Raw genomic sequence first — 24,680 nt, 5'->3', positions numbered from 1 at the left:
AGTAGACAATGATCGCAAAACCCATTAAAAAGCAATCCTAATAAGCAATCTAAACGACATGTGAAGATTATAAACTATTAAAAGTGGAAGTTTGTCTACACCAGCACTAAACACCACATCACACCCAACAGGCCTACTAGACAAAAGTTGAAATTATACAAATGTCTGCATTACCAGTGATGTATGGAATGAACAATAACACATTTCAATAAATACAGAGCCTATGGTACAAAGATATCATACAACATAATATTGTCTTTCAAACATTTAGCAAATCATTTTGCTGGTAATTCATAATTGACTGAGAATGTAACATGTACAGTATACTTAAGGCATACTGCTGGTGGAAAGTGGAAGGATGGGACATGGGGCAGTCTATTCAGGAAACAGAAACCTTAAGATGTCATGGCGAGGTCTCATTTTCATAAACTATGAAGGCATTTCACATTTTGTTTGATTTAAAATGGTGTTGACTTCTCACTGCTTCTACAGCGGTTCAGTTGTTATTCCATCAAAAGGGAGTAGAATCTAAAATACAGACACCCCCCAAACCCTTTCTCTAAAAAAAGGCACAGTTCAAACCGATGTGAACACACAGACATGAGCTGCTTCCCAACAAGGAAACAAAAAACCACCCACAAGCAGGCACACGCAGGATTCCATTGGTCCGTGAGAAGGTGGGCGGGTCCTTGCATTTTGAATGACAGACAGATGGCATGGATGGCAAATGGTATGGGGGGGTAAGGGGGTGTCGGGGTACAATGGTGGTAGTGGTGACGAGCGGGGTTAGGGGTCAGGTGAGGGTGCAGGAGGGTCACTTCCGGGATACATGCAGGTGGAGGTTTTTGCTGGCATCCCAAATGGCCACCTATTCCCTACGCACAGCCCTACTTTTACCCTCTGGACTCTGGTCAAAAGTAGTGCCCCGCGTCGAGAATGGGGTGCAATTTCGGATCCAGCCGTTGTTAGAGTTATTACAGTTTAGGTTAGGTGGGAGGTTCCTATGGGAGTTTATGAGAAGAACCTCCACAGGCTCAGGTGGTTCAGTCACTAGCATGCTGGATAGTCCATGCTCAGGCCAGGCATGGTCCCAGTGGCTGTCTCCAGCCAGTGAACCGACCAGCCAAACATCCATCCAATCAGGGCTTAGCGGCCCTCCCGGGTTGGGAGTGGAGGTCGCTGGTGGTTAGTGAGGCGGTGGATCCATGGAGAGGCAGTCTCTGGCCTGGTCCTCGGCCCCCCGCGTCTCACACACTCACCCAGGGCTGCTCAAAGCTGTAGGTGCGCCTCCGGTCGTCGGGGTCGTCATCGTCGTCCTGCCGGGCCTGCTGGAACTCGTGCCTCAGCCGCAGTATCCGGTCGTGGTTGCTAGGCGCTAGTCTGTTGCTGCGAGGGGGGGGCAGAAGAGTAGAGGTGAGCATAGCAGGGGGGGCTATTTGGAGCGGGCGAGTCCTAAACCACAGCCTATCCTCAGCACAGTGACCTACTACAGACCAGACGGCCATTGGAAGGACGACCAAACGACCCGTTTCCAAAAGCATAGCTGGGAAATGTTCCAGAAACGGGTAAATAAAATAAATATATACATGTGGATGGTAAGTGAAGGGACTTCTAAACCCTGTAGAGCGCTCAGACAACATAAATCAAACTAATGTATGCTAATGTATTATTCATATTCACGGTTTGCCTCCCAAATGGCACCCTGTCCCCTACGTAGCGGCCTGTTTTGGACCGAGAGCACTGAACGATTCAGGGAAACGGGGCGCATTGGGGGACGCTGCGAACAACAAAGCAGGGTAGTGAACGGTGGCGGGTCTAGCTACGTCCTCGGGCCATACATCAGTCACCAACGTCCCCCGCCGTCGTCTACAGGCCTCCTCATAACAAACCGCAGCGGCCCTTTAAACCTGCGCCACATGGCCCGCCGGCCTACCCTACTCATTCAACAGACATTGGCCAGAGAGGAGGAGGGGGGCGGGCGCAAGGCGTCCCATTATTCAATCCGTTTTCCCAGAAGCTTTAATGAAGATGAAAAAAAAAATCACATTGCGCTGTAGCCGGCTCATGAAGGCCAAGAAACAGACGAGGGGGCGGGGGGGGGGGGGGGGGGGGGATGAGGGAGGGAGAAAGAGATAAGAGAGATGGCTTGGTGAGAGGAAGGCTATCTGTATGTATGCAAGAGGACAGTAGTGGAGGTCATCTGTGCACACATACAGTGGGGCTAATTAAAACCTGACATTATCTCCGGTAGACTCTAGCACTGTCAGGACAGGTAACTACAGCTCATCGACGGGACAGACATCGAGTGGACTTCAACTATCAAAACTAAGCCAGAACTTTTTTGGACACTATTTAATGACATATTCAAAAGTGCGAGCTCTTAAAAGTCTACACAGCACAGTAAAGAGGACCCGTGAAAAAGCCTAACACAATATCCACGTATTTATCAACGATGCCTTGGATTAAGACCCACATTTTTACAGACAAACATTGGATCCATTGCCATAGAAACAGCCCCTGTTTAAGGGATGGAGACTGTCGAGTGTGATCAGCCTAATCCCTGTGATATGAAAAGCAGCCATATGCCCTTTGAACCCACATATGACCCCAGAGCCAATGTGTGTGACCTTGCCTATAGGTTACACCCCCATCCGTGGTCACAGCAACGGAAACCCTTCATTAGATGTTGGCATGTCATCGAAACCTGTGAACAGATGGCTCCCAACAGAGCACCAGATGGCTGTTTCCAAATGACACCCGAGTTCCTATATAGCGCATCACTTTTGATCAAGGCTTAGGGCAAATGTAGTGCACTACATAGGAAATAGGGTTTCATTTTGGATGCAACGGTCTTTTTTAGCAGTTATTATCTAGACTGACAGTTTTAGGAGGCAGTAATTTCTCATCATACTGGGACACGCTAATGTTGATGTCAAACATTTAGTTAAATTTGTCTTTATGGCTAAGTAAGAGTGAATACAAAATTACAGAAAGTAGGATTTTCCAAGTGCTTTTACACCTTTGAACCCTAGGTAATGATTCAACATATGAAACTGAAACAGATTTGTTTTGAGCGCACCAGACCTGATTTAAAAAAAAAAAGTTTCAAAAAGGGACTAACTGTAGGGGATCGGGGCTTTTCTTGTCTGACAAAAGGCTGAATCAATCAGAAAGGACAGTACAGCAGGAGATCCCCAAGAGTCAAGGGAGATGAATGGAGATTTAACATCACCCGAGTTCCATCCTGCGGACAAGCTCACTCAATATCTTCAGCAGTGTCTCAGGCCGAAAGGTCAGTGTTTACAGAACACCCCTTTCTCTAGGGCTCAATAACAACACACTTGGCCTTGTCGGCTGCTGACTGAGCAGCCAAGAAGGCCATTTATTTCATGGTATGATACGATGTGGCCCACTTGACCTGGTGGACAGAGTGGATCTGCCCCACAGATGCGATGGTAAACGTAAAAAGGTTCCAGGACTTTCGTGGTTTCCTCTCCAAATCAACGGCAGATGTTCACTGCCGTAAATCTAAAACCTGAAGCTTGGGATGGAGCGGTAAAGAGGAAACGACCTCGAAGCATCGACCCAACTTCAACTCGGACCGTCTTGCCAATTCCAACGGTCAAACAGGAAAAAGAGCACAGAACATTGGTTTAGACGACACATCTGGAAACCAGGCCAGTATCACAGCCCAGTTCCTTTTGATTCTCCCACCCAAAGAGGGCCCACATCAAAGGTCGTGCATAAAGGAAACCCTGAACAAGAATGTGAATGTACAGCAAGTGACGGTAGCAGCTGACCTAAAGACTCCTAATCCCCCGCTTTACATCTGAATGGCCTCTTTCAGAGATTCTTCGTTTCCAGCCTTGAGCATCTCACATCCTACTGGCATATATGTGGGGACCACAGCTCTTACTGGACTCCAGGGAACAGAACCAGTAACACTGGGAGGGCCTGAGGCTTTATGAATCCATTTCAGCATGAACAGATCATCCCTGTCCGATCCCAGGCTGTTAAAGTCAGCAGCTGTTATGACAACCTAAAGACCAGCCGTTAACCCAACATCTCCCTACATGCTTTGCATCAATGTTTTCCCGTCTATTTCGATTGCGTGTTTAAATGAAACCACAACCCTTTTCTTGGGATTATTGGGAGGGATGTGGTTGTTGATGAAGACCATTGTGCAAAGAGTGGGATTTTGGTTAAGGGGGTGAAACGGCTACAGCGACATTCCTGTTTAAGCAGAGAGAACACGCATCTCCTTTGGCAGACTACTCAGTCACACCCAGTCAGTGCGTTTGGCTCTCTCTCAATGACATGTCAGAGTACCACTTCAGGTTAAGGACCTTGAAGAGATAGCTTTGAATTGGTGGTGATGACACATTCAGTTGCTGCATTTAAAAAAAAAAAAAATCCTTAGGTACATGCCTCGTTCACTAAAATCACTTGGCTAGGCTTGCTAGGTTAACCAGACAGATGGGCATCCGATTACTGGAATAATCAGCGTAACGACTGATCTAACATACTGTACTTTAATGGTAGTATAATTGTTGGTGCCAGACAACCCAGTTCCAGTATCTCAGAAACAGCTGTCCTCCTGAGCTCTTCACTCACGTGAGTCAGCAGCAGACCAGTGGGTGAAAACAGCTCGTAGACGAGATGTTGAAGGAGGGAGCCGACTAAACGATGGGCCACAAACAGCAGTGGGATATGATAGCGATATGCTGAACGGCATCTCGTAATGCACCCTTGATACCAAACAACCTTAGAGCTATTCAATTTACCCTTCATTACACAACTGTTTCTGAAATGGGCCTGCACCATTGTAAGTAAGTGCATATTGGCTTAGAATGACTCCAGGAACATGATTTTGAGTTCAGTTAACTTGAGCGTCTTTGAGATATGATGGAAAGGGTGGTTCTCAGCATGACGGTCCCACCATCCAATCAACAACAAGCAATGCTGTCGTGTTAGCATGGACTGACTTTGTAGTTGTAAAATTAATCCCCCAAATTCAGGCTTTTCCGGAGGAAGAGAGGTCTCATCTGTTACTAGATGGATGTACTTACTACTACTAAGGAGTAATATCTCTACTACAATTGCAATACGAAAAATATGGTTGCCTAAAATCCTTATGAATCGTTCCTTGTTGAGGGGTTAAATACAGGACAGTTAATTGAAAAAGTTGCATTTGATCAGGTATGTTTATTGAGGTAATTGGCACTCATTCAGAGCGTTGCTTGTGATTGGTGGGATCATAATCATAACGTGGGGTGGTAGATATATTACAGTAAATGCCCTTTCCGACAGCTGTGATTGGTCTATTGACTGACCAACGTGATGGATGTGCGCTCCCATTAACCCCGGGCCCAGACAGTGGCGTGTGCATACAGCAGAGGTTCCGCCCAGCCCCCTTACCTTTGAGTGTGTCTCAATTATCCCCCTAGTCCCTAAGTAGTACACTGAAGTAGGGCAGTAGAAAAGGGAAAGGGGTGTCAATCGGGATGCACACTTTATCCCTCTGTTACGACCCCCTTGTAGCCACGCCGTCATCCGACCGTCATCCATCATGGGCGGCGCCGCACCAGTCGATCCCAGCCTTGACAGCGGGCCGTTATGTCATCGCTCTCTGACGGGCGGTGATACCGGGGGGCTGAGCAGTGTTAATGCGGTGTTCACAACCGCTTCGCACCTCCCTGGTTGTCCGTGCTTTCTGTGCATTCATCTAGAGATGTGGAAAACCTTCCTGGTGCCCAAAGGCTAAAGTTATATAAAGGAATTTGGAGGACTAGATGTTTCACCATTGTCTGCTTTTTTGAAAAAGGGGATATTAAAAGGCATGAATATGTATGCATGAAATTCCGTCTGTCTGTATTGTCAGGTAGTGATTGGAAATACAGCCCTTATGTCAAGGCATGCTGGAAATTCTCCCTTCCTACATAAAGGAGTGCCTAGTCACAAATGGCGGAAAAGCTGTGTAATGTATTTGTTTGTTGTAACCCAGAACCCCATTAAAAGCATGATATTGACCAGAAGTTAAAAGCAAGCATATACTATGTTGAACGCATTATTGCTAGAGTTAGGGCCATAGCCTGAAATCATAAACCAACTTAACCATCCCATTTGGCAATTTAGAGTAAATATCAGGCAGACATTGTATTACAGTCTCAGACGTTGTCAGTGCAGTGTCTTCTGTCATGGATGGCCCAGAAAATAATGGACACATTGTAAAATGTAAAAGCCAATTTAAATCAGATCTTTGTGTCCATAGATTTTGATGTTTACTGTTGAGGTGGTTACAACTGTTAGCGTCCTGTAGGAGTCCTTCTACTTTAAGCTATTAGTCCTTGAGAAAAGGAAATGCTTTGCTCTGCAGTGTTACTGTTAGACATTAAGGGGTTTCAGATATTTGCTCACATCGTTTAGTTTTCCTCTGTTTCAAAACGCAAAGCAGCCATTCGTTATTTCACACCGACTAAAACTATACCGTGAAATTAACGAGGTGGCGACGAAGCACCGAAAGACGACATACTGTCACGTCCTGATTAAACACATCTGATTAAATTAGCACAATTATAACAAAGGAATAACTATCGCTTCGATTTATGACATCCTGATTCATGTAGTTGGTCTGAAACGTCCTTTAGATATTTTGAGGTGCTGGTCAGCAGTTGCGCCTGCCTCCAGTCATGCAACGTTCCAAATGATGTCCGAAATGGCGCACTACTAGCATTAGCGCACTACCTTTAAACAGAGCCAGCATTGGAAAGAGTTCCATTTGGAATGCACAGTGTGAGTAAACTCTCCCCATATTTAATCCGGTGCACACAGAGAGACGGAGCTGGCAGTGCACGTTGGCTGTCAGCCAGAGGCTCTGCCCTTTGAGCGGTGCGTGTGCGTTTTGAGCAGTGTCTGAGAACGTCTTGGAGCGTGCACAGAGAGTTTAATTTGGCCCGTCATGGACGGCAGCTGAATCCATTAGCCTTGGGTCTACTGAACGGGTAGATAGATGCATAATAAATGATTTTTTTTTTTGCAGTCTAGCCATTCGCTTTCATCGGAAAACTAACTAGATCCAACACGTTGTGATCCGGGTTCCTCCACAACGTCCCGCTAAATTGCTAGGCATGGCCAGTGTACTGACTTTGGAATTGATCCGCCTCTACGGCAAATGAAGAATCGATGCAACTTTAACACTGTTAATCCCAGATCACCACGAGAGTACCTTTAATCCTAGGTAGTTAACGGAAACATAATGAGAGCCTAAAAAGCCCCAGTGTTTAGTGACGTCACGAAGAAAAAACAGACAGATGCAAATGGCCTGTCTAAAATGGTGTAAGAGCAAACCTAAACCGCAGTCAAGGGGAGAACGAGGATTCCGCTAACATTTTCGTCATTCAGCTGATTTATCCGGAGCTCAAGAGGTACATGTTGACATTTTTCAGCCAGCCGACTGGGGATTCTGACCTGCGACCGTACGATTATCGGCCCGGGGATTCAGACCTGCGACCGTACGATTACTGGCCCAATGATCCAACCATGAAGCTATCTGTCCACTGATCCAACCATGAAGCTATCTGCCTCCCAAGGATGTATTTTAGTTGGTTCACAGCAGCAGACAGGAAGGAGCTGGAGACCCGAGATCAGCATACTGAGCAAGCGTATCAGTCAGTGAGTCTCTCAGTGGATGTCACGAGTAGCTCTCGATCAATACAACCAGATTATCAGCTTTAGCATCTCCATTCATTTTTCACTGTGGAGAGTGCTTTTAGCTAGCTACCAGCTGCCGCGCTGTGTACGGATGTAAAAAAAAATTAAAATAAGGCCCGCATCCCTTGATCTGATAGCATTACTCAAGTAGCAACTGCTAGGGCTGGCTTTGGTTTAAGCTTGGGGACAACATCTCGTTGGGACCTGCACAAGTTTCCTTATCAGCTACGCCATATCAGAAACTACATCAGAAAATGTTTATTCAATACTCGTACTGTAGTTAGCAAAACAGTCACATCTCCAGGTATTTAATCTCTGAGATTGTGTTTAGTTGAAACTGTGACTTTTAATTAAGCTTTTAGTCAAATATTTTTATTAGTAATAACACCAAGGATTACTCTCTGATGCTGCAGATAATTACACAGTGAGGACCAAAGGAGTATTTGGGATTAAACCCCTCTCTCTCTGTCAGGGATGGACGGACAGGTGTCAAGCATGGCACAATGCAGACTGGTCATGACCGTTGACGCATAACGACATTCAATGTTCATTCTACATAACTCAGAACACTAGATGCCGGTCTTACTTAAAATAAAGGGCCCATACAGGTACCTTTAGGACAGTTACTCTGAGGGAAAGGTACGGGTAGACATGCTAACTGCCCATTCTAGGTAGACACTGAGTGGACATTCCAAGCCGCTCAGCGCGACAGTGAAATGACAGACCCAGTCTGAAGACAAGGGGAACCATCCCATCAGTCATCATCTGGGCTTTATCTGCAGGTTCACTGAATATACTCTGAATGAGGGAAACATTATTCACCTAAATGAAAAGGGGGATTTCACTCATCAATACTACACAACGAAGGAGATAATCCTTTACGAAGCAGCAACTGGAAACAGATAAGGGTCCCATACGGCTGGGCTAAGACCAACGAACCTGAAAGAAATAACCAGAGTGAGGACGGAGAGTAAATATGCTTCTAATGGGAATTCTGGAGCGGAATGGGTGAAGGTTCTGACTGATAGTATAATTCTAATGCCCACTGATAACTTCAGCATGCGGGCGGAAATCGAATTGGAGCTGTCCAATTTCTAGTTTGGTTCATCTGCACTGCAAGTGGCGGTGTGTGGTTTTTCAGTTTCTGTCAACAACAAAAAAAAAACGGGAAGTGACTGATGGCCCTTTCCGAGTAATAGTTCCAATTTCAGAGGCTTTCATGTCAGTGGAGTCACAGGAAGCCTGGCCTAGAATCTGATAAATCATCAAATTAGAGGCCATTATCATCACGAGAGAACGGCTCTGTTTAGGACTGATCCCAAGTGGTGTAGTAATGCCTAATAAATAAACCTATAGCACTCTGGTAAATAGTGGCGCACTATGTAGAGATTAGGGTGTTGTTGAGGACCCTTCCTTGGACTACACACTGAGGTGAAAATGGAGGGGAAAAAAATTTAGACATACTTGTTCTGGGACTGCACGGAGTCTACGGAAAACTAACATATTTGGGTGATGTATGGTTACTATGGTAATGTGTGCCCAATATGCCACAGAAACAGTTACATTCGGAATGCGTCCCAAACTGCATCCTATTCTTTACCTATTGTACTACTCACGACTTGCCTCTGTTTAAAAGAAGTGCACTAAATGGGTTATAGGACATCTGATTGTGCCAGTAAAGCCAAGCTGTAAAACCCAGCCTTTTGTTTTAGATATCTATAGCAAGAAAAATTCAAGTCTGTATTCAATTCACACTGGAGCACGTTTCTACGTGTTTATTGGACACATTCACTCTCCTAACAATTTCAAGATACAGAGTCTGACTAGGGGGTCTCCTTTTAAGGAGTGCAATGCACGGAAACAAACCATAATCCCAACCCCAAATGGCACCCTACTCTGTTTATAGTGCACTACTTTCCACCAGAGCTCAGGGGCCCTATATAAAGGGACAGGGTAGCATTTAGGGCACCAACAATGAGAATGTTCAACATATGCCTGAAACTACATTCCCACAATATGCACGGCATATATAAGAAATAAAGAAGAAAACCGTTAACAGAATGTGATTTCTGAGGGAGAAAGACAATCTTCATTCAAAACGTCTGCTTCGGAAACTCCTAGGGGAAACGAGGCAACTGGCTCTCTCACAAAGGCTACACACAAAATACACTTTGAGACTCATCCGAAGAAGTATAGTAAACACATGAAGTCAACTAATCTTATTCATAGATCACAGACTATGGGAGAGTTTCATCCAGTTATTTCTCAAGCTCTGGGATCACTGTAGGACTACGTGTATTATATCAAAGACGACTCCTACGGACGGTGCATGTCTCTTGACAGTCTCAAATAATAGGGCTCCGGTCAAAAGTATTGCACTATTTAAGGAGTAGGGTGCCATTTGGGACGCATTACCTATATATCCAAACACAGCAGAGAGCTGCAACCTAGGAGGGGGGCTCGGCTTAAGGATATCCTGGGCACCCTCAGCCTGGATCCAGAGGGGGGGGGGAATCACACCAGGTGCCGGGCAGTGAACCAGGCTGTGTCTGTTTTCCCAGGATGCAGCACAAAGACCTTCCTGCCCCTAATTCTTCAAGACAAATATTTCAAAAGGGGGCCATCAAAATACCCAACCTTCAGTGCGGTTTCCTCCTTGTTCGCCCCTCGCCAGTCTCCTTCCTGTCTTAAAAGTCCACACGGCTGTTCTATTCTCTCATTGTGCTGACCCGGAGGGACTGCCCTCAGGTGGGACACGCTCGTTCTGCGTTGCCGTGGTGCAAGATGGCGCTAGCGAACATGTCCGACTTGCTTCAAGACAAGTTTGGTATCGTTCACAGAAACGCGTTTGACTAAAACTTACCTGATGGGATGTTTTTATATTTTTATAAGACTGTATATAAGAAAATTACATTGATCATTGACAACCTGTTACTGATAAGTGTCTAGATGTCACCTGTAAACCAACATAACACCGGTCACAAACCACCTTGGAAGGGAAGATAAATTCACTAACCCCTCGCAGTCGTTTCGCAGGCTCACCTTTCCGACCTCCCTTAAAAAAAGTTTCTCTCCTAACTAGCCCTGAGCACACCTGTCATGTGTCTACAAAGTTCAGAGCGCCAGGAGGTGTGTGTCTGAACCGTGTGCAGACTAGTAAAAAGCCCACCACACACCCATGAGACGAGGCGAGAGCGGCACATCAAAGAGCCCGGATGGAAATCTCCCAAAATCGTGTCAGCTCTTTTGGCAGGTTCAAATCCCTTGAGACAGGGACACGGAGAAGAGGCCTGAGGGTTGCAAATAACCTGACAGGGCTGGGGGAAAGTGGGGGTGGGGGGCGGTCAGTAGAGGTAAGTTTGGAAAGGTGGGGTGGGGGGGGTTAGAGGGGAGAAAGAGCAGCGGTGCTGATCAGTCTGGGCCAGTGGAGAGAGAGCAGGCTGGGAGGGATGAATTGGGGGTTGGGAGGGGTGACGGGGTAAGTCCAGGGGAAACACTGAGGGGTGAGAACAGCATAAACTGGGGGGTGACGGGGTGGGGTGACAGGGTTAGTCCTGGGGAGAGGCAGGACTAATCCCTGGAGGCCATTCAAGGTCGGCTGCTGACAAGCACGTTTCACACACATTACAGAGCCCCATAAATAACAGGGGTGCTACAAGGGGCTGCCGCGGTTTAAGAGTGCTACTTTAAAGCCCCCCGTCATTACCTCTGAATGCATTCCAAACTGTACCCTATTTGCTATGTAGTGCACTACCTTTGACTTTGACCATGCCTATTGGGCAACATGATGCCATTTGGGTGCACAGGGACTCTGAAGTGGCGGACTGCTCGGCCTGGCATGGAACTCGAGGTGGTGACCTCACCGGCCGCTCTGTAAGGCAGACAGCGGGCCTATGGGACTTGCCCTGGACCACAGACTAGGTCCAAACGGACTCCCAAACATAACCCTATTCCCAACCCCGTCGCGCACTACTTTTGTCCATGTTCCATGGGGCTCTAAATAGGGTATACTGTAGGGCACCAATTAGGACACCAACCTGGGACATAAAAAGTCCCCTCCCTCACGTGTCTCACGTGACGGGACGCATTATTCCCTCCTTATTGAGCTGTCTGCTCCCAACCCCTTGGGGACCACGCGCAAGCCACATTGGACCGCAACCAGACAGCGGCAAAACAACGGCGCGGAAATAACAGATTACCCAGCGTGGCCGTCAGTGAGGTTGCAGTGCTAATTGAAGGTGCAGAGGGAGACTAGAGAGGGATTTCTGTCTTGGAATCTGTATTTACAAAGCGTTTCCGAGCAGCAACGGCCATGTGAAATCAGTAACATATGATAAGTAACATATGATAACGTGATCCGGGCGAACCTGATATCACATCAGCTCTTCTGTGACGTGGCACACAGTATGTACGGCCCCTGAGCTATGGAGACGTGCATTCAGCAATGCAGACATACTTTGCTTGTTATACGTTCACTGTTCGCTAACTATCAGGGTACAAAGGACAAGGGGAACACTTGCATAGAGAAATACTGTCAAAGGGCAGTATTTGCACTTCATGAAGTGGATTGTATACTAACTAAAATATACTTCAGATGGTTCATACAATACCTTATTTGTTCCCCTGAGTTGTCACGTCCAAGCAGCATGCAAAAGCCACAAGGGCAATGGGGGAAGGGAGAACCAAAACAAGTGTTATTATTTAGGCTGACATTCAGGTGCAGAGCAAAATGACACTAACAAGAGACCTAAGGTGATGCGACATGGAAATGAAGGATTTATAAAGCTGACCGAGGTTCAGTCATATCGGCTGCTTTTTAAAAGACTATACAAGTAGTCATCGGTTACATAATGAATTCAAATCCTAAAATACATTATTTTATGAAAGATAAGTTAGAGGCAGCGCAAAGGGTGACATGAAGTTAGAATCCAGATAAAAATGATCTAAAACGACTAATCTGGAAATCTCAGCCGAAATATCTTTCATTAGCATGTTGTTACAACGGAACTAAGTACTCTTTGTATGTCACAGACACATAATATTTCCTTGGGGCATAAGCCGGGCTGTTCCCAGAGAGAGGTTTTCATGTCCGTTTCCTGCATCGGCCTGTAGAACAGCTCAGAGGGTGAGGACAGGGTGGCCCCCAGTCGGCCCAGTCTGACCCCCTTCCCTGAGAGCAGGCCAACGCTGCCACGGAGACGAGCCTCTGGGGAGGAATTGTGTGCCCTCCATTCATTCCAATGGCGTGGCACGAATAAAATCTTACTCCCTATGTAGGGATCTAATAACGTCTGAGGCTCTGGTCAAACGTAGAGTGCTATTGTATATTTAAGCAATAAAATAGAAGGGGGTGTGCATGAACGTTAGACACTGCACAACACAGCTCAGAGCATTGAGTATAGTTTTCAGCCATGGTATATTGTCAATATAGCAAAACATTTTTATAAACCAGTTACTATCATAATTAGAACATCAAAATTTTTTTTTGAAAACACAGCTTTCAGCCAATAAGCATTCAGGACTTCTGACCATCCCGTTTAAAATTGTATTTTCCCAAACACACAGTTCCGAACGAGGGAGAATCCCTAAAGACATCCCAATCACTCTGACCCAGACAGTGACTGAAGGCAACATAGTAGGAAAAAGCACTTATCCGCCTACCATTCTTTCTTTAACAGACTAAAGTGGCGCACACATCACAGGGTAGGACAGAGAATGGATATGACCGATCGGAACGCGTCACTGAGGTCACATCTGTCCGGATACGAACCGCGGAATCCTGAATGGACCAATAAAAATTAATTACAAAAAACAAAGAGGATCTTAAATAATTGGATATGATGAAAGACTCCTTAGTTGATTGGGTGAATTGATTGGTTGGAAGCGAAGTGACTGCTCCGTGCGCCTCACTGTGTTGGCGTAGAATAAATCATGTGTTAAAAGGATGTTCGCCGGGACTCCAGTGCATATTGATTAGTTATTATTTGTGCTAACAGACTAGAGGTAGAAGAGGTTGGGGCCAGTGGTCGTTCATTACCCAGAAAAAAAAGAAAAGATCAATAGGTCTGGGACTGCATAGAAAACAGCCCCCCATTCTGTAAATGGAGCACTACGGTCAACACATGCAGACACTCTTGGCACCTCTTTCATTCAGGACTAGAGAGTGAAGAGGGATTTTTCCTTCTTTTTTATTTATCTCCTGAGATGTGGCGGTTGTGTCCACAGTTAAACATCTCCACAGCAGACCTTAAGTACAGTAACATTTTATCATTTCATGCTTTACATTCCCCTACTACAAGCTCTGGAACTAGTCAATAGGAGAAGTGGATTTCTTAGGGAATGGGGTTCACTTTCTTTCACGTTACATGGCTCCTCATCAGGAGCACTGTTAAACAAAGAAAAATCTACTATTTTGTTACTTAACAGTGATTTAGCTATTAAAATAATTACCAAATAACATTTTTATTTTGCAGCTAAAGTTAGCAATGGCTGAGTAAAGAAATCTGAGCCATGGATGAAAGTTTCTCTTTTCCCCATGACCTACATTCAGGGTGAGTAACTGTAAAACATCAAGTTGGACATAAGTCCAATTCTTTGACAATGTACACGTTACAGATGGATGAAAGACTTATTTCCTTTGTGAAACCTGCCAGGTCTGTCAGGTCCTCCCTTTTCATCCCAAACAGTCGATCCAAAAGGAACGTTCCACTGGCACCCACAACTCTTAGGTGCTGTGGCCCAAACGCTTGCCTGTGTCAACGCCTGCCGACTGGGAGAAAGACGGAAAACCACATTAAAATCTGCAACTACACACCCCTGCGCGCACACACACAGGAAGACAGGAACACACACTGGACCCCGAAAACTAGACCTGTCAACACAACGTCTAGAAGTGGTCCTGCACTCCACCCACTGGCATCCATTCTCCGACCACCAACCAAAGGGCTTGTCTGTAGTCAGCTCTGAATAACACAACAGGCCCGTCCTCACCTTGTCAAGCTCCTCATACCCTGAACCCAACCCAGGGGAAGGAGACCGGGGCAGTATCCCAAACGGTAGCCTGTCCACTAAAAAGTGCCCTATTTTTGACAGGATCTAAATTGGGGCAGTGTTTAGGGTACGGGGTGCCATTTGGTCCACGGTACTACTTCTGACATCAGTGGTTGAGACCTCTGCAGTCAAAACGGACCTGTTCTGGGTTGTCTCAACAGTGAGACATGTAATGGATATTAGTCTAACATGCACATTGTCAGAGTTCTTGGAAATGCCACAAATTAAGAGTAATTATGATTTGTTTCATCTCAGTCAATGTTGGCGAAACCGCTGGGGTATGAAAATGACGGATGATCGAGGCGAAAATGCCTCACTGTTGTCAAGCACAAACAGCAAGGGTCACACAGCACATATCCCCTTTCTTATCTTCATATTTGTCCAAAGGCAGAAGGGATGCATTACTCATACAGTACATTTGTTTTTGCGCAATTACAAAAACCTCAAAGGATTTGACAAAACATTATGGGTAACTGACTATTTTCCCCATTTTTTTCACGAAATTTCATGATTTCCAATTTGTGATTAAGGCCTTGCCACATTACAGCAACTCCCAGCAGAATCGGGACACTCGATGTCAAGGTATGCCTTCCAAAGCACATCCAAGGCTTATCTGGTTCTTATTATACTGGTCCCTCAATCAGGGAGTCTAGAACTGAATTGTTAGGCCCTGGAAGGAACGTGCTCTCCAGCCTTCTACCAACATTAGCTTACAGCCGCCTAAGCTACCAGGAGTTGCAAGATTGTGACAAAACACAGACGGTGCTGACCAGTTGGACTGCCCTCCACTGGATCTCTGGGCTACTCTGTTAGCAGGATTCAAACTTCCGGTCTTGCCCAGAAGGGGCTAACTGTGAGGCAGCGACTTTACACGGCGCCATTCAGGGGCCTCTGACTGACTTGTCTTAATTGTTTTGCTCATGATTCAATGTCAAAACAGGTTCCAGGAATTGACAAATGCTAATCATACCCTTAGTTTCAACAAAGTCATACAGTATACAGTACTTCACATAATGCTGGATTAGCATAACAAAGGAGGGATTTAAAATGACTGATTGGGTTGTGTTCTGTTTAGATAGCTATTGCAACAGCAATCTCCAAACAGCAGATGCTAGCTTCATAGCTTTCCGTCATCCTCCTGCTAACTAATTTCTACAGCTTCACAAAGAAAGCAATAGATTCTCAGATATCAATACATTGAAATTCAAGTCAAACATTCGTCAAGTCGACAACATACTCGCTATGCCAGATACACTTTTGTTATTTATTCAAATAGTCTGAATGAAAACCCAATGGGCCTTAGATCCGCAGACTTCATCCCTAATTAGCCAAATTGCTTTTTCAGTTAAATCATCTCATTTAATTAAACAAAGAAAACAACTTTTTGAGGGAACTTTCGTGAGCAAGAGAAGTAATTGCTTTGAAGTGCGTGGGTGAAACGGCAGCCCCCTAAGCCCTCGACAGTTTGGCCCAAATGGCAACCTAGTGCACTAAAAAGAGAAGAGGGGGATATTTGGAAGGAATCCTTATTTTCATTAGAGGAAGGCTTTGCACGCAAACAAACTGCAGCCATTTCATTTTGATACAGTTTGGAATAAGGGTGACGCGCGCAGACATACACGCACTCCAATTCAGTCGGGAAGTAAACTGTGATTTACCTCCACTGCAAACCTGTCAACTAATTTCACATGTTTGACAAATTAAAACGCATAGTTGATTATATTGCGCAGCTCTGTCATCTTCCGTGAAACAAACAACGTATCACTGAGGCTGCACCAGAGGGAGTTTTCATTAAGCAAAAAATATTGATGTAATAGAAAACTGAAATCAGTGATTTCCCAATGAATTATAATAAGAAAGATTGTATCAACAGCGGCCGTATTTTACTCATTTATTAATATTCAAATGAGAGCCTTTGTCAGTTGAGTGGCAGGATTTGAGTCACATACAGGAAAATGTAACTACTACAATGAGAAATAACAGAATTGTGACAGTCTTATCTGATGTGGTTCCACCAGCAGAGATTAGGAAGACTGTTCTTTTTACCTTTTAACCATTGAGTAATATCAGACTGCTAGTGTCACCTACTGTAACTGTCCTTTCCTTGTGTCACACCCAGGAGCTGAGTAGATGGAGAATTAGAAGAGTTGTTGTAAAAAGAACTGGCTGTCTGAATGCCGATGTGAAGAGAGAAATCCTGCACACTCATGATAGAGCTGGGCAATATGGAAAAAGAATACAAACATATTGCACAAAACCTTCTGAATTTGAGGTAACAATGAAAATAATAACTTTATTGCACATTTGAGGAGATACATATGACTTCAGTACTACTATTTATTTGATTTATAGAATGATGGTATCATTCTACCATTGATAATAAGACATTAGCAAACGGGTTAATATTTAAATAGATCTAGTTTCTCCAGTACAGACTACAATTTAGAACTGATCTGTCAGTGACTTGCAAACAACCTCTAACAAACATTCTTAGATTATTGAATTACATCCCTACTTTGAAAGAAGTTGGGAAGCTGTGTAAAATAAAAATAAAAAAATAATGTAAAGATGTACAAATAATTTAAACCCTATTTTCAATAGAAAATAGCACAAAAACAACATATCAAATGTTGAAGCTGAACATTTGTATTGTTCCTTGCCTACTTTGATTTTGATGCCAGCAACACAATTAAAAAAAGCTGGGCAGGGGCAACAAAAGACTGGAAAAGTTGTGTAACAAAAAAATAACATGGTGGAACATCTCACAGCTAATCAGATTAATTGGCAACAGGTCAGTAACATGATGGATATAAAAAGAGCATCCCAGAGAGGATGAGTTTGTCAGAAGATGAAGAGGGGTTCACCACTCTGTGAAAGACTGCATGGGCAAATAGTGTAACAATTGAAGAATAGCGTTTTTCAGCATATAACTGCAAATAGTTTGGACACAATATCATTAAAAGATTCAAAGAATCTAGAAAAATCTCTAAGCAACGGACAAGGCCGAAAAACAATACTGGACGCCGTGATCTTCCTGGCTTCAGGTGGCACTGCATTAAAAACAGACTTGATTCTGTAGTGGAGATCACTGCATGGGCTCAGGAACACCATTGTCTGTGAACTAGGGATGTTAATGATTTGTCGAATATCGGTCTCCGAATAATCTACAGCGGTATATTCCAATGAAAGATTAAGCGAGCAAAAATAAGTGGCTTGTGATCATTTTGATTGAAAAAAACGATCATATTCGCTGCAAATGGTGCTCCTGAAAATCAGTAGTCTTGCTTGACAATCAGATCAGCTTGCAGTAGTTGTAGTCTTTTGTAGTTAAATTGTAGTTTTTTTAATAACAGAATTGTTTTTGTTTTTGAGGATCGTTTGTTTATATTTGATAAGGGTGTATACACTATTCATGGTATATCCACAGAGTGCCTTGGCGGCCTTAAAGTAGTAGGCATACTCATCTAAAAATGTCAAGTCTGATTTTTTGTTCTTTTTAAATACAGGCATAGGTTTAAAATTATTAATTTTCCATTGATCTTTTAACTATTTCTGTTTTAAAATATACTTGTTTCCGTTTTTAATCCAGCAAGGAGGTATAATAGCGTTGCGCTCGTTATCTGATTTGATATTTGGTCATCTAAGCTACATGGTGTCAAACAAGCTATGTCTACGACGTGTAAAAATTACACATTGGAGATTTTTAGTCAGACACGTTTAATAAGATTAATCAATTGATTGATCGTTTACATTGTCGACCGTCGATTAAGGAAAAGTCTTAAAATGTGCAACCTTACTGTGAACGGAGTTTATCAATGCATCCACAAATGTAAGTTAAAATTCTACAATGCAAAGAAGAAACCATATATAAACAAGATCCAGAACTGCCTGTGTCTTTTCTTGGCACGAGCTTTTAGGGCAAAGTGGAAAATTACGACAAAGGAGACACTGAAATGTTGAGCAGCTGAAATCCTATAAAACAAAAACTATAGCAGTAGGTCTTCAGTTCCCAAAAGCTTACAGTGTGGTTAAAAGAAGTTGAGATGAAACACAGTAATAGAAAACCAGTCCCAAACTTTTTGAAACATGTTCCTGGAATCAAATTCAAAATGGGCATATTTTTCCAAAGACAATAACATTTCTCTGGTTTCCGAATTGGATATGTTGTCTTTGTATGATTTTCAATATAGGGATAATAGGGATTAAATGATTTGCACATCATTGCATTCAGATATTTTTCTTAGCATTTTAGGCAGCGTCACAACTTGGAAACGGGGTTGTACAAAACATTGTTTATAATTTTACTTTAGAAATCAAAATCAATTATTGTGTATTTGTATATATGGTAATAATGAACAAATAAAAAAATAAATGTGTTGCTTGCGTAGAAATTCAACCCCACACATTAACATTTGGTAAAGTCACCCATCGCGGCAGTAACAACGTTAACTCTTTTTGGGTACATACACCGATCAGCCATAACATTATGACCACTGACAGGTGAAGTGAATAACACTGATAATCTCGTTATCATGGCACCTGTCAGTGGGTGGGATATATTAGGCAGCAAGTGAACATTCTGTCCTCAAAGTTGATGTGTTAGTAGCAGGAAAAATGGCCAAGTGTAAGGATTTGAGCGACTATGACAAGGGCCAAATTATGATGGGAGGACGACTGGGTCAGAGTATCTCCAAAACTGCAGCCCTTGTAGGGTGTTCCCGGTCTGCAGTGGTCAGTACCTATCAAAAGTGGTCCAAGGAAGGAAAAGTGGTGAACCAGCGACGGTCATGGGTAGCTAAGGCTCATTGATGCAAGTGTGGAGCGAAGGCTGGCCCGTGTGGTCCAATCCAACAGACGAGTTACTGTAGTTCAAATTGCTGAAGAAGTTAATGCTGGTACTGATAGAAAAGTGTCAGAACGCACAATGCATCGCAATTTGTTGCGTATGGGGCTACGTAGCTGCAGACCAGTCAGTGTGCCCATGCTGACCCCTGTCTACTGCCGAAAGCTCCTACAATGGGCATGTGAGCATCAGAACTGGACCACAGAAATAGAAGAAGGTGGCCTGGTCTGATAAATCACATTTCCTTTTACATCACATGGATGGCCGGGTGCGTGTGCATCACTTACCTGGAGAACACATGGCACCAGGATGCACTATGGGAAGAAGGCAAGCCAGCGGAGGCAGTGTGATGCTTTAGGCAATGTTCTGCTGGGAAACATAGGGTCCTGCCATTCATGTGGATGTTACTTTGACACGTACCACCTACCTGAGCATTGTTGCAGTTCAAGTGCACCCTTTCATGACAACGGTATTCCCTGATTACATTGGCCTCTTTCAGCAGGATAATGCGCCCTGCCACAAAGCAAAAATGGTTCAGGAATGGTTTGAGGAACACAATGACTTCAAGGTGTTAACTTGGCCTCCAAATTCCCCGGATCTCAATCTAATCAAGCATCTGTGGGATGTGCTGGACCAACAAGTCCGATCCATGGAGGCCCCACCTAGCAACTTACAGGACTTACAGCATCTGCAGCTAACGTCTTGGTGCCAGATACCACAGCACACCTTCAGGGGTCTAGTGGAGTTCATGCCTCAATGGGTTAGGGCTGTTTTGGCAGCAAAAGGGGGACCAACACAATATTAGGCAGGTGGTCATAATGTTATGGCTGATCGTGTATGTACAGTGGGGAGAACAAGTATTTGATACACTGCCGATATTGCAGGTTTTCCTACTTACAAAGCATGTAGAGGTCCGTAATTTTTATCATAGGTACACTTCAACTGTGAAAGCCGGAATCTAAAACAAAAATCCAGAAAATCACATTGTATGATTTTTCAATAATTCATTTGCATTTTATTGCATGACATAAGTATTTGATCACCTACCAACCAGTAAGAATTCTGGCTCTCACAGACCTGTTAGTTTTTCTTTAAGAAGCCCTCCTGTTCTCCACTCATTACATGTATTAACTGCACCTGTTTGAACTCGTTACCAAACAGACTCCAACCTCTCTACAATGGCCAAGACCAGAGAGCTGCGTAAGAACATCAGGGATAAAATTGTAGACCTGCACAAGGCTGGGATGGGCTACTGGACAATATGCAAGCAGCTTGGTGAGAAGGCAACAACTGTTGGCGCAATTATTAGAAAACGGAAGAGGTTCAAGATGACGGTCAATCTCCCTCGGTCTGGGGCTCCATGCAAGATCTCACCTCGTGGGGCATCAATGATCATGAGGAAGGTGAGGGATCAGCCCAGAACTACACGGCAGGACCTGGTCAATGACCTGAAGAGAGCTGGGACCACAGTCTCAAAGAAAACCATTAGTAACACACTACGCCGTCATGGATTAAAATCCTGCAGCGCACGCAAAGTCCCCCTGCTCAAGCCAGCGCATGTCCAGGCCCGTCTGAAGTTTGCCAATGACCATCTGGATGATCCAGAGGAGGAATGGGAGAAGGTCATGTGGTCTGATGAGACCAAAATATAGCTTTTTGGTCTAAACTCCACTCGCCGTGTTTGGAGGAAGAAGGACGACAACGACCCGAAACACACAGCCAGGGCAACTAAAGAGGGGCTCCATAAGAAGCATCTCAAGGTCCTGGAGTGGCCTAGCCAGTCTCCAGACCTGAACCCAATAAAAAAATCTTTGGAGGGACCTGAAAGTCCGTTTTGCCCAGCGACAGCCCCAAAACCTGAAGGATCTGGAGAAGGTTTGTATGAAGGAGTGGGCCAAAATCCTTGCTGCAGTGTGTGCAAACCTGGTCAAGAACTACAGGAAACGTATGATCTCTGTAATTGCAAACAAAGGTTCCTGTACCAAATATTAAGTTCTGCTTTTATGATGTATCAAATACTTATGTCATGATATAAAATGCAAATTAATTACTTAAAAATCATACAATGTGATTTTCTGGATTTCTGTTTTAGATTCCGTCACTCACAGTTGAAGAGTTCCTATGATAAAAATTACAGACTTCTACATGCTTTGTAAGTGGGAGAACCTGCAAAATCGGCAGTGTATCAAATACTTGTTCTCCCCACTGTATATATTAGGCTTAAATGGTTTCATGTTTATGAATTTGATAGCTCCCTCTGAAAACTATTAGTAGCAGTAGCACTATTAAATGCAGTTTGACTTTTCTACAAGGTGCTGTGTGAACACATGGTCAGAGCTGTGGTTAAATGTACACACATTCTCAAGTACAAACTGATGAATCCCACACTTTGCTTAGAAATGATCTCATGCACTGTCTACGAATATTGCAGTTTGTAAGCAACATTGAAAAGTGAGGGCCTAGATCTTTGACTGGGCCACTGTATTTCAACCATTTAAACTGGGAGCTTCATGCTCAGAATAAGACCATATGTAAAACAGGTGAACTACAAATTTAATAAAAATATGCAATGTCCCACCGGAATCTACTCCAATATCAAAGACACTTTACCATGCGAGCAACCCCCAGGCATCATGGTATACAGTAGATGGTAATACCTACAAGGCAACAAGCAGAGGACATCACATGTTGTGGACTGACAAGGAACACAGCAGGCTATTCATTGAAAGACCCTTTAGTTAATGACCAACTCAACGGCATTTCAATAATTCTCTTCTAAAACACTAATTCAGTTTATTTCAATAGCCCGGAAGCTACGGTACCAAAAACACATTATACGCGATCAATAAATGTCAGTGGTAATAATGGAGCAGATCAAAAATGCATATTGTTTTTGGTGGGAGAAGAAAGGCTTTGCCATGCTTTTGATGTGTGCAGAGATGACCGTTTGAATAGCAAATCTCGAAGGAACGAGACAAGAAAATACAACAGGACTCGTTGGCTTACATCATCCAGGGTTTCTGTCTCGCGTTCTTGAGGGAATACTTAACCAAACACTGATTCCCTTCTCTCGGATCAAAGGGAATCGCTGAGAACAGCCGCTGATCAAAGCCGGTGTTTCATCCTCAGATTTATTGTGTTTTCTTCACTCCCCTTCCATTTCCCAGGGTCCCTATTAGACTGATTTAATAATCCAACAGACCCAATGTGACACCTTGTATGAGAGTGGCAGTGGAACGCCGTGGAGCATGTGTCCTACACAGGGGCAGGCCTGTTGCTGGCAGAATAACCCTTTATCTCGCTATTGATGTGACAAACTGCCAACGCCTGCCTGTGTGGGAGTGATTTAATCGAATGGGTTTTTCTTATTCTCTGTTGCTCCAGGTATCTTGATAGGAAGTGGAGACCATTTCAAAAGACGATGCACCGTGTTGGAGACACAGGAATACAACTGTGAATAACACCTTCGCGCAGCGCTAACTGCTGGGTGGGCAGCGGAAGAATACACAGTAGGATTTGATCGAAGTATGAGACATACAGGCTGTTGTAATTGTTTTCTGTATCCTTGGATTCCATATATTTCAGTATTTGGCCATGACACATAACGAGGGCTGTATACCTGTCAGAATGCTATTCCTAAGAGGCTACACAGGACCGCCATCATTAGTCCCACAATGACGCTCAACAAAGTGCCCTCAGTCTCTTCTCTGAGGCTCACGCCAGGTCCGCATCCCAAATGACTAAATATTCCCTTTGCAGGGCACTACCTCCAGAAAGTTCAGTTTAGGACAGAGAATCTTAAATCCCAAGAAGAGCTAACAAAGACCGGTCAGCCTTAATAAAAGCCAGCCTGCAGCATCTGTCAGCATCTCCGCAAAACGCTCTGAAAACGATTCAAATCTGGATTGTGTAAAGATTCTATCCCGTTGGATTCTCATTCCCAGCTATCTCGGCACTCCCAAGCAGACGGCCAGACACAGCTAAATCTGACAGTGTCCCCATCAAACACTCTGTGTATCCCTTCATCCTTTCCCTCTTTTATCTCCCCATTATCAGGTCCAGACATCTAGCCAGAGAGAAGAGCAGACATGGCCTACAAAACACTTCTCAAATCTTTCAGGCAACTTTGAAGGTTTGCTGGAGTTTCCCCATGAGTGTCTCGTGCGCAGGGACTGACCCGTTTTTCAACTTTTCTATTGGTTCCATTTCCTGAGGCCAATTCAATAAACCGTGCAGAATTAATCGCATTTGAAAGATTTCAGATTGTATTTGAATCCATGTCTGGGTGACAGGGCCTCTCAGATGTGTGGTTTTTCCAGTCCACATTTCTAAAGTCTTCAGATGTATGCTTTGGGGCAGACGGGGGAGAGGGATGTCTCTCATGGGGTAGATTCCATGAAGGTATCGGGTTCAGAGTAAGACCTAAATGATACCCTACTCCATCTTCAGTGCAGTTTTCACTGTCCAAAATACTTCCCAAATGTACACCAGTGGCATTAAGAAAGGTTCATATGAAGCAGCACATGCTGTTTGTGTAAAGCACTGCGACTGCTGTCGAAACTGTCAGTTCTACGGATGTTGACAGACGTTAATGGTGAGTCTATGGGTTTGTGACGGAAACAAGGGGGATCAAACAGCACAAACTTTAACAGAAAATATTGGAGTATGACTTTTTTAAATGTTATTCCTCCACGCTTGCGTTGCTGTCACAGACTAGGACTTCCGAGTGACCCCAGAGGAAAGCCCACATAATTAAATAGAACCGCAACGTTTCAGTATGGCGCTCCACTGGTGGGACTCAGCTCCAATAAGGATTCCGTCTGCCTGGCACCAGATATAAGAGGAAAGAGCATGACATCATCCTGCCAGACATCAGACATAGTCAATAATGGGCAGGACAGACAGACTGCTACCCTGAGTGGCCAACTGTCCCTGAGTGACCACACAGGTTTAACAGGCAATGTTCCATCATTTGGAAGCAGCGGTGCTGACCTGTCTCCATTTCCTTGCTCTTCCCTGTGCGTGCGGGCTACAGGTTCTCTGTTAATCAGTTTGCTGCCGTCCGTGGTGCTCAGGT

At 44.3% G+C, this 24,680-nt stretch overlaps 1 protein-coding gene across 5 annotated transcripts in view; it reads right to left on the bottom strand.

Annotated features, from left to right (window-relative positions):
• Window positions 1-24,680, bottom strand: part of pard3ab (par-3 family cell polarity regulator alpha, b) — a 161,468-nt gene that overhangs the window by 9,015 nt on the left and 127,773 nt on the right. For 4 of the 5 annotated variants that reach the window (XM_020045296.3, XM_029116649.2, XM_029116647.2 and 1 more), the window contains one exon: window positions 1,260-1,386. In XM_020045296.3, the coding sequence (XP_019900855.3) occupies window positions 1,260-1,386 (127 nt within the window). Of the gene's footprint in view, window positions 1-1,259; window positions 1,387-12,320; window positions 12,334-24,680 lie in introns of those variants that run through there. The other variant, XM_034289269.1, reaches the window with a different exon arrangement.

The sequence above is a fragment of the Esox lucius genome, chromosome 3 (genome assembly GCF_011004845.1).
Source record: "Esox lucius isolate fEsoLuc1 chromosome 3, fEsoLuc1.pri, whole genome shotgun sequence".
NCBI classification, from domain to species: domain Eukaryota; kingdom Metazoa; phylum Chordata; class Actinopteri; order Esociformes; family Esocidae; genus Esox; species Esox lucius.
Note: the sequence above shows the minus strand (reverse complement) of the source record. Positions and strands in the feature narration are given on the sequence as shown.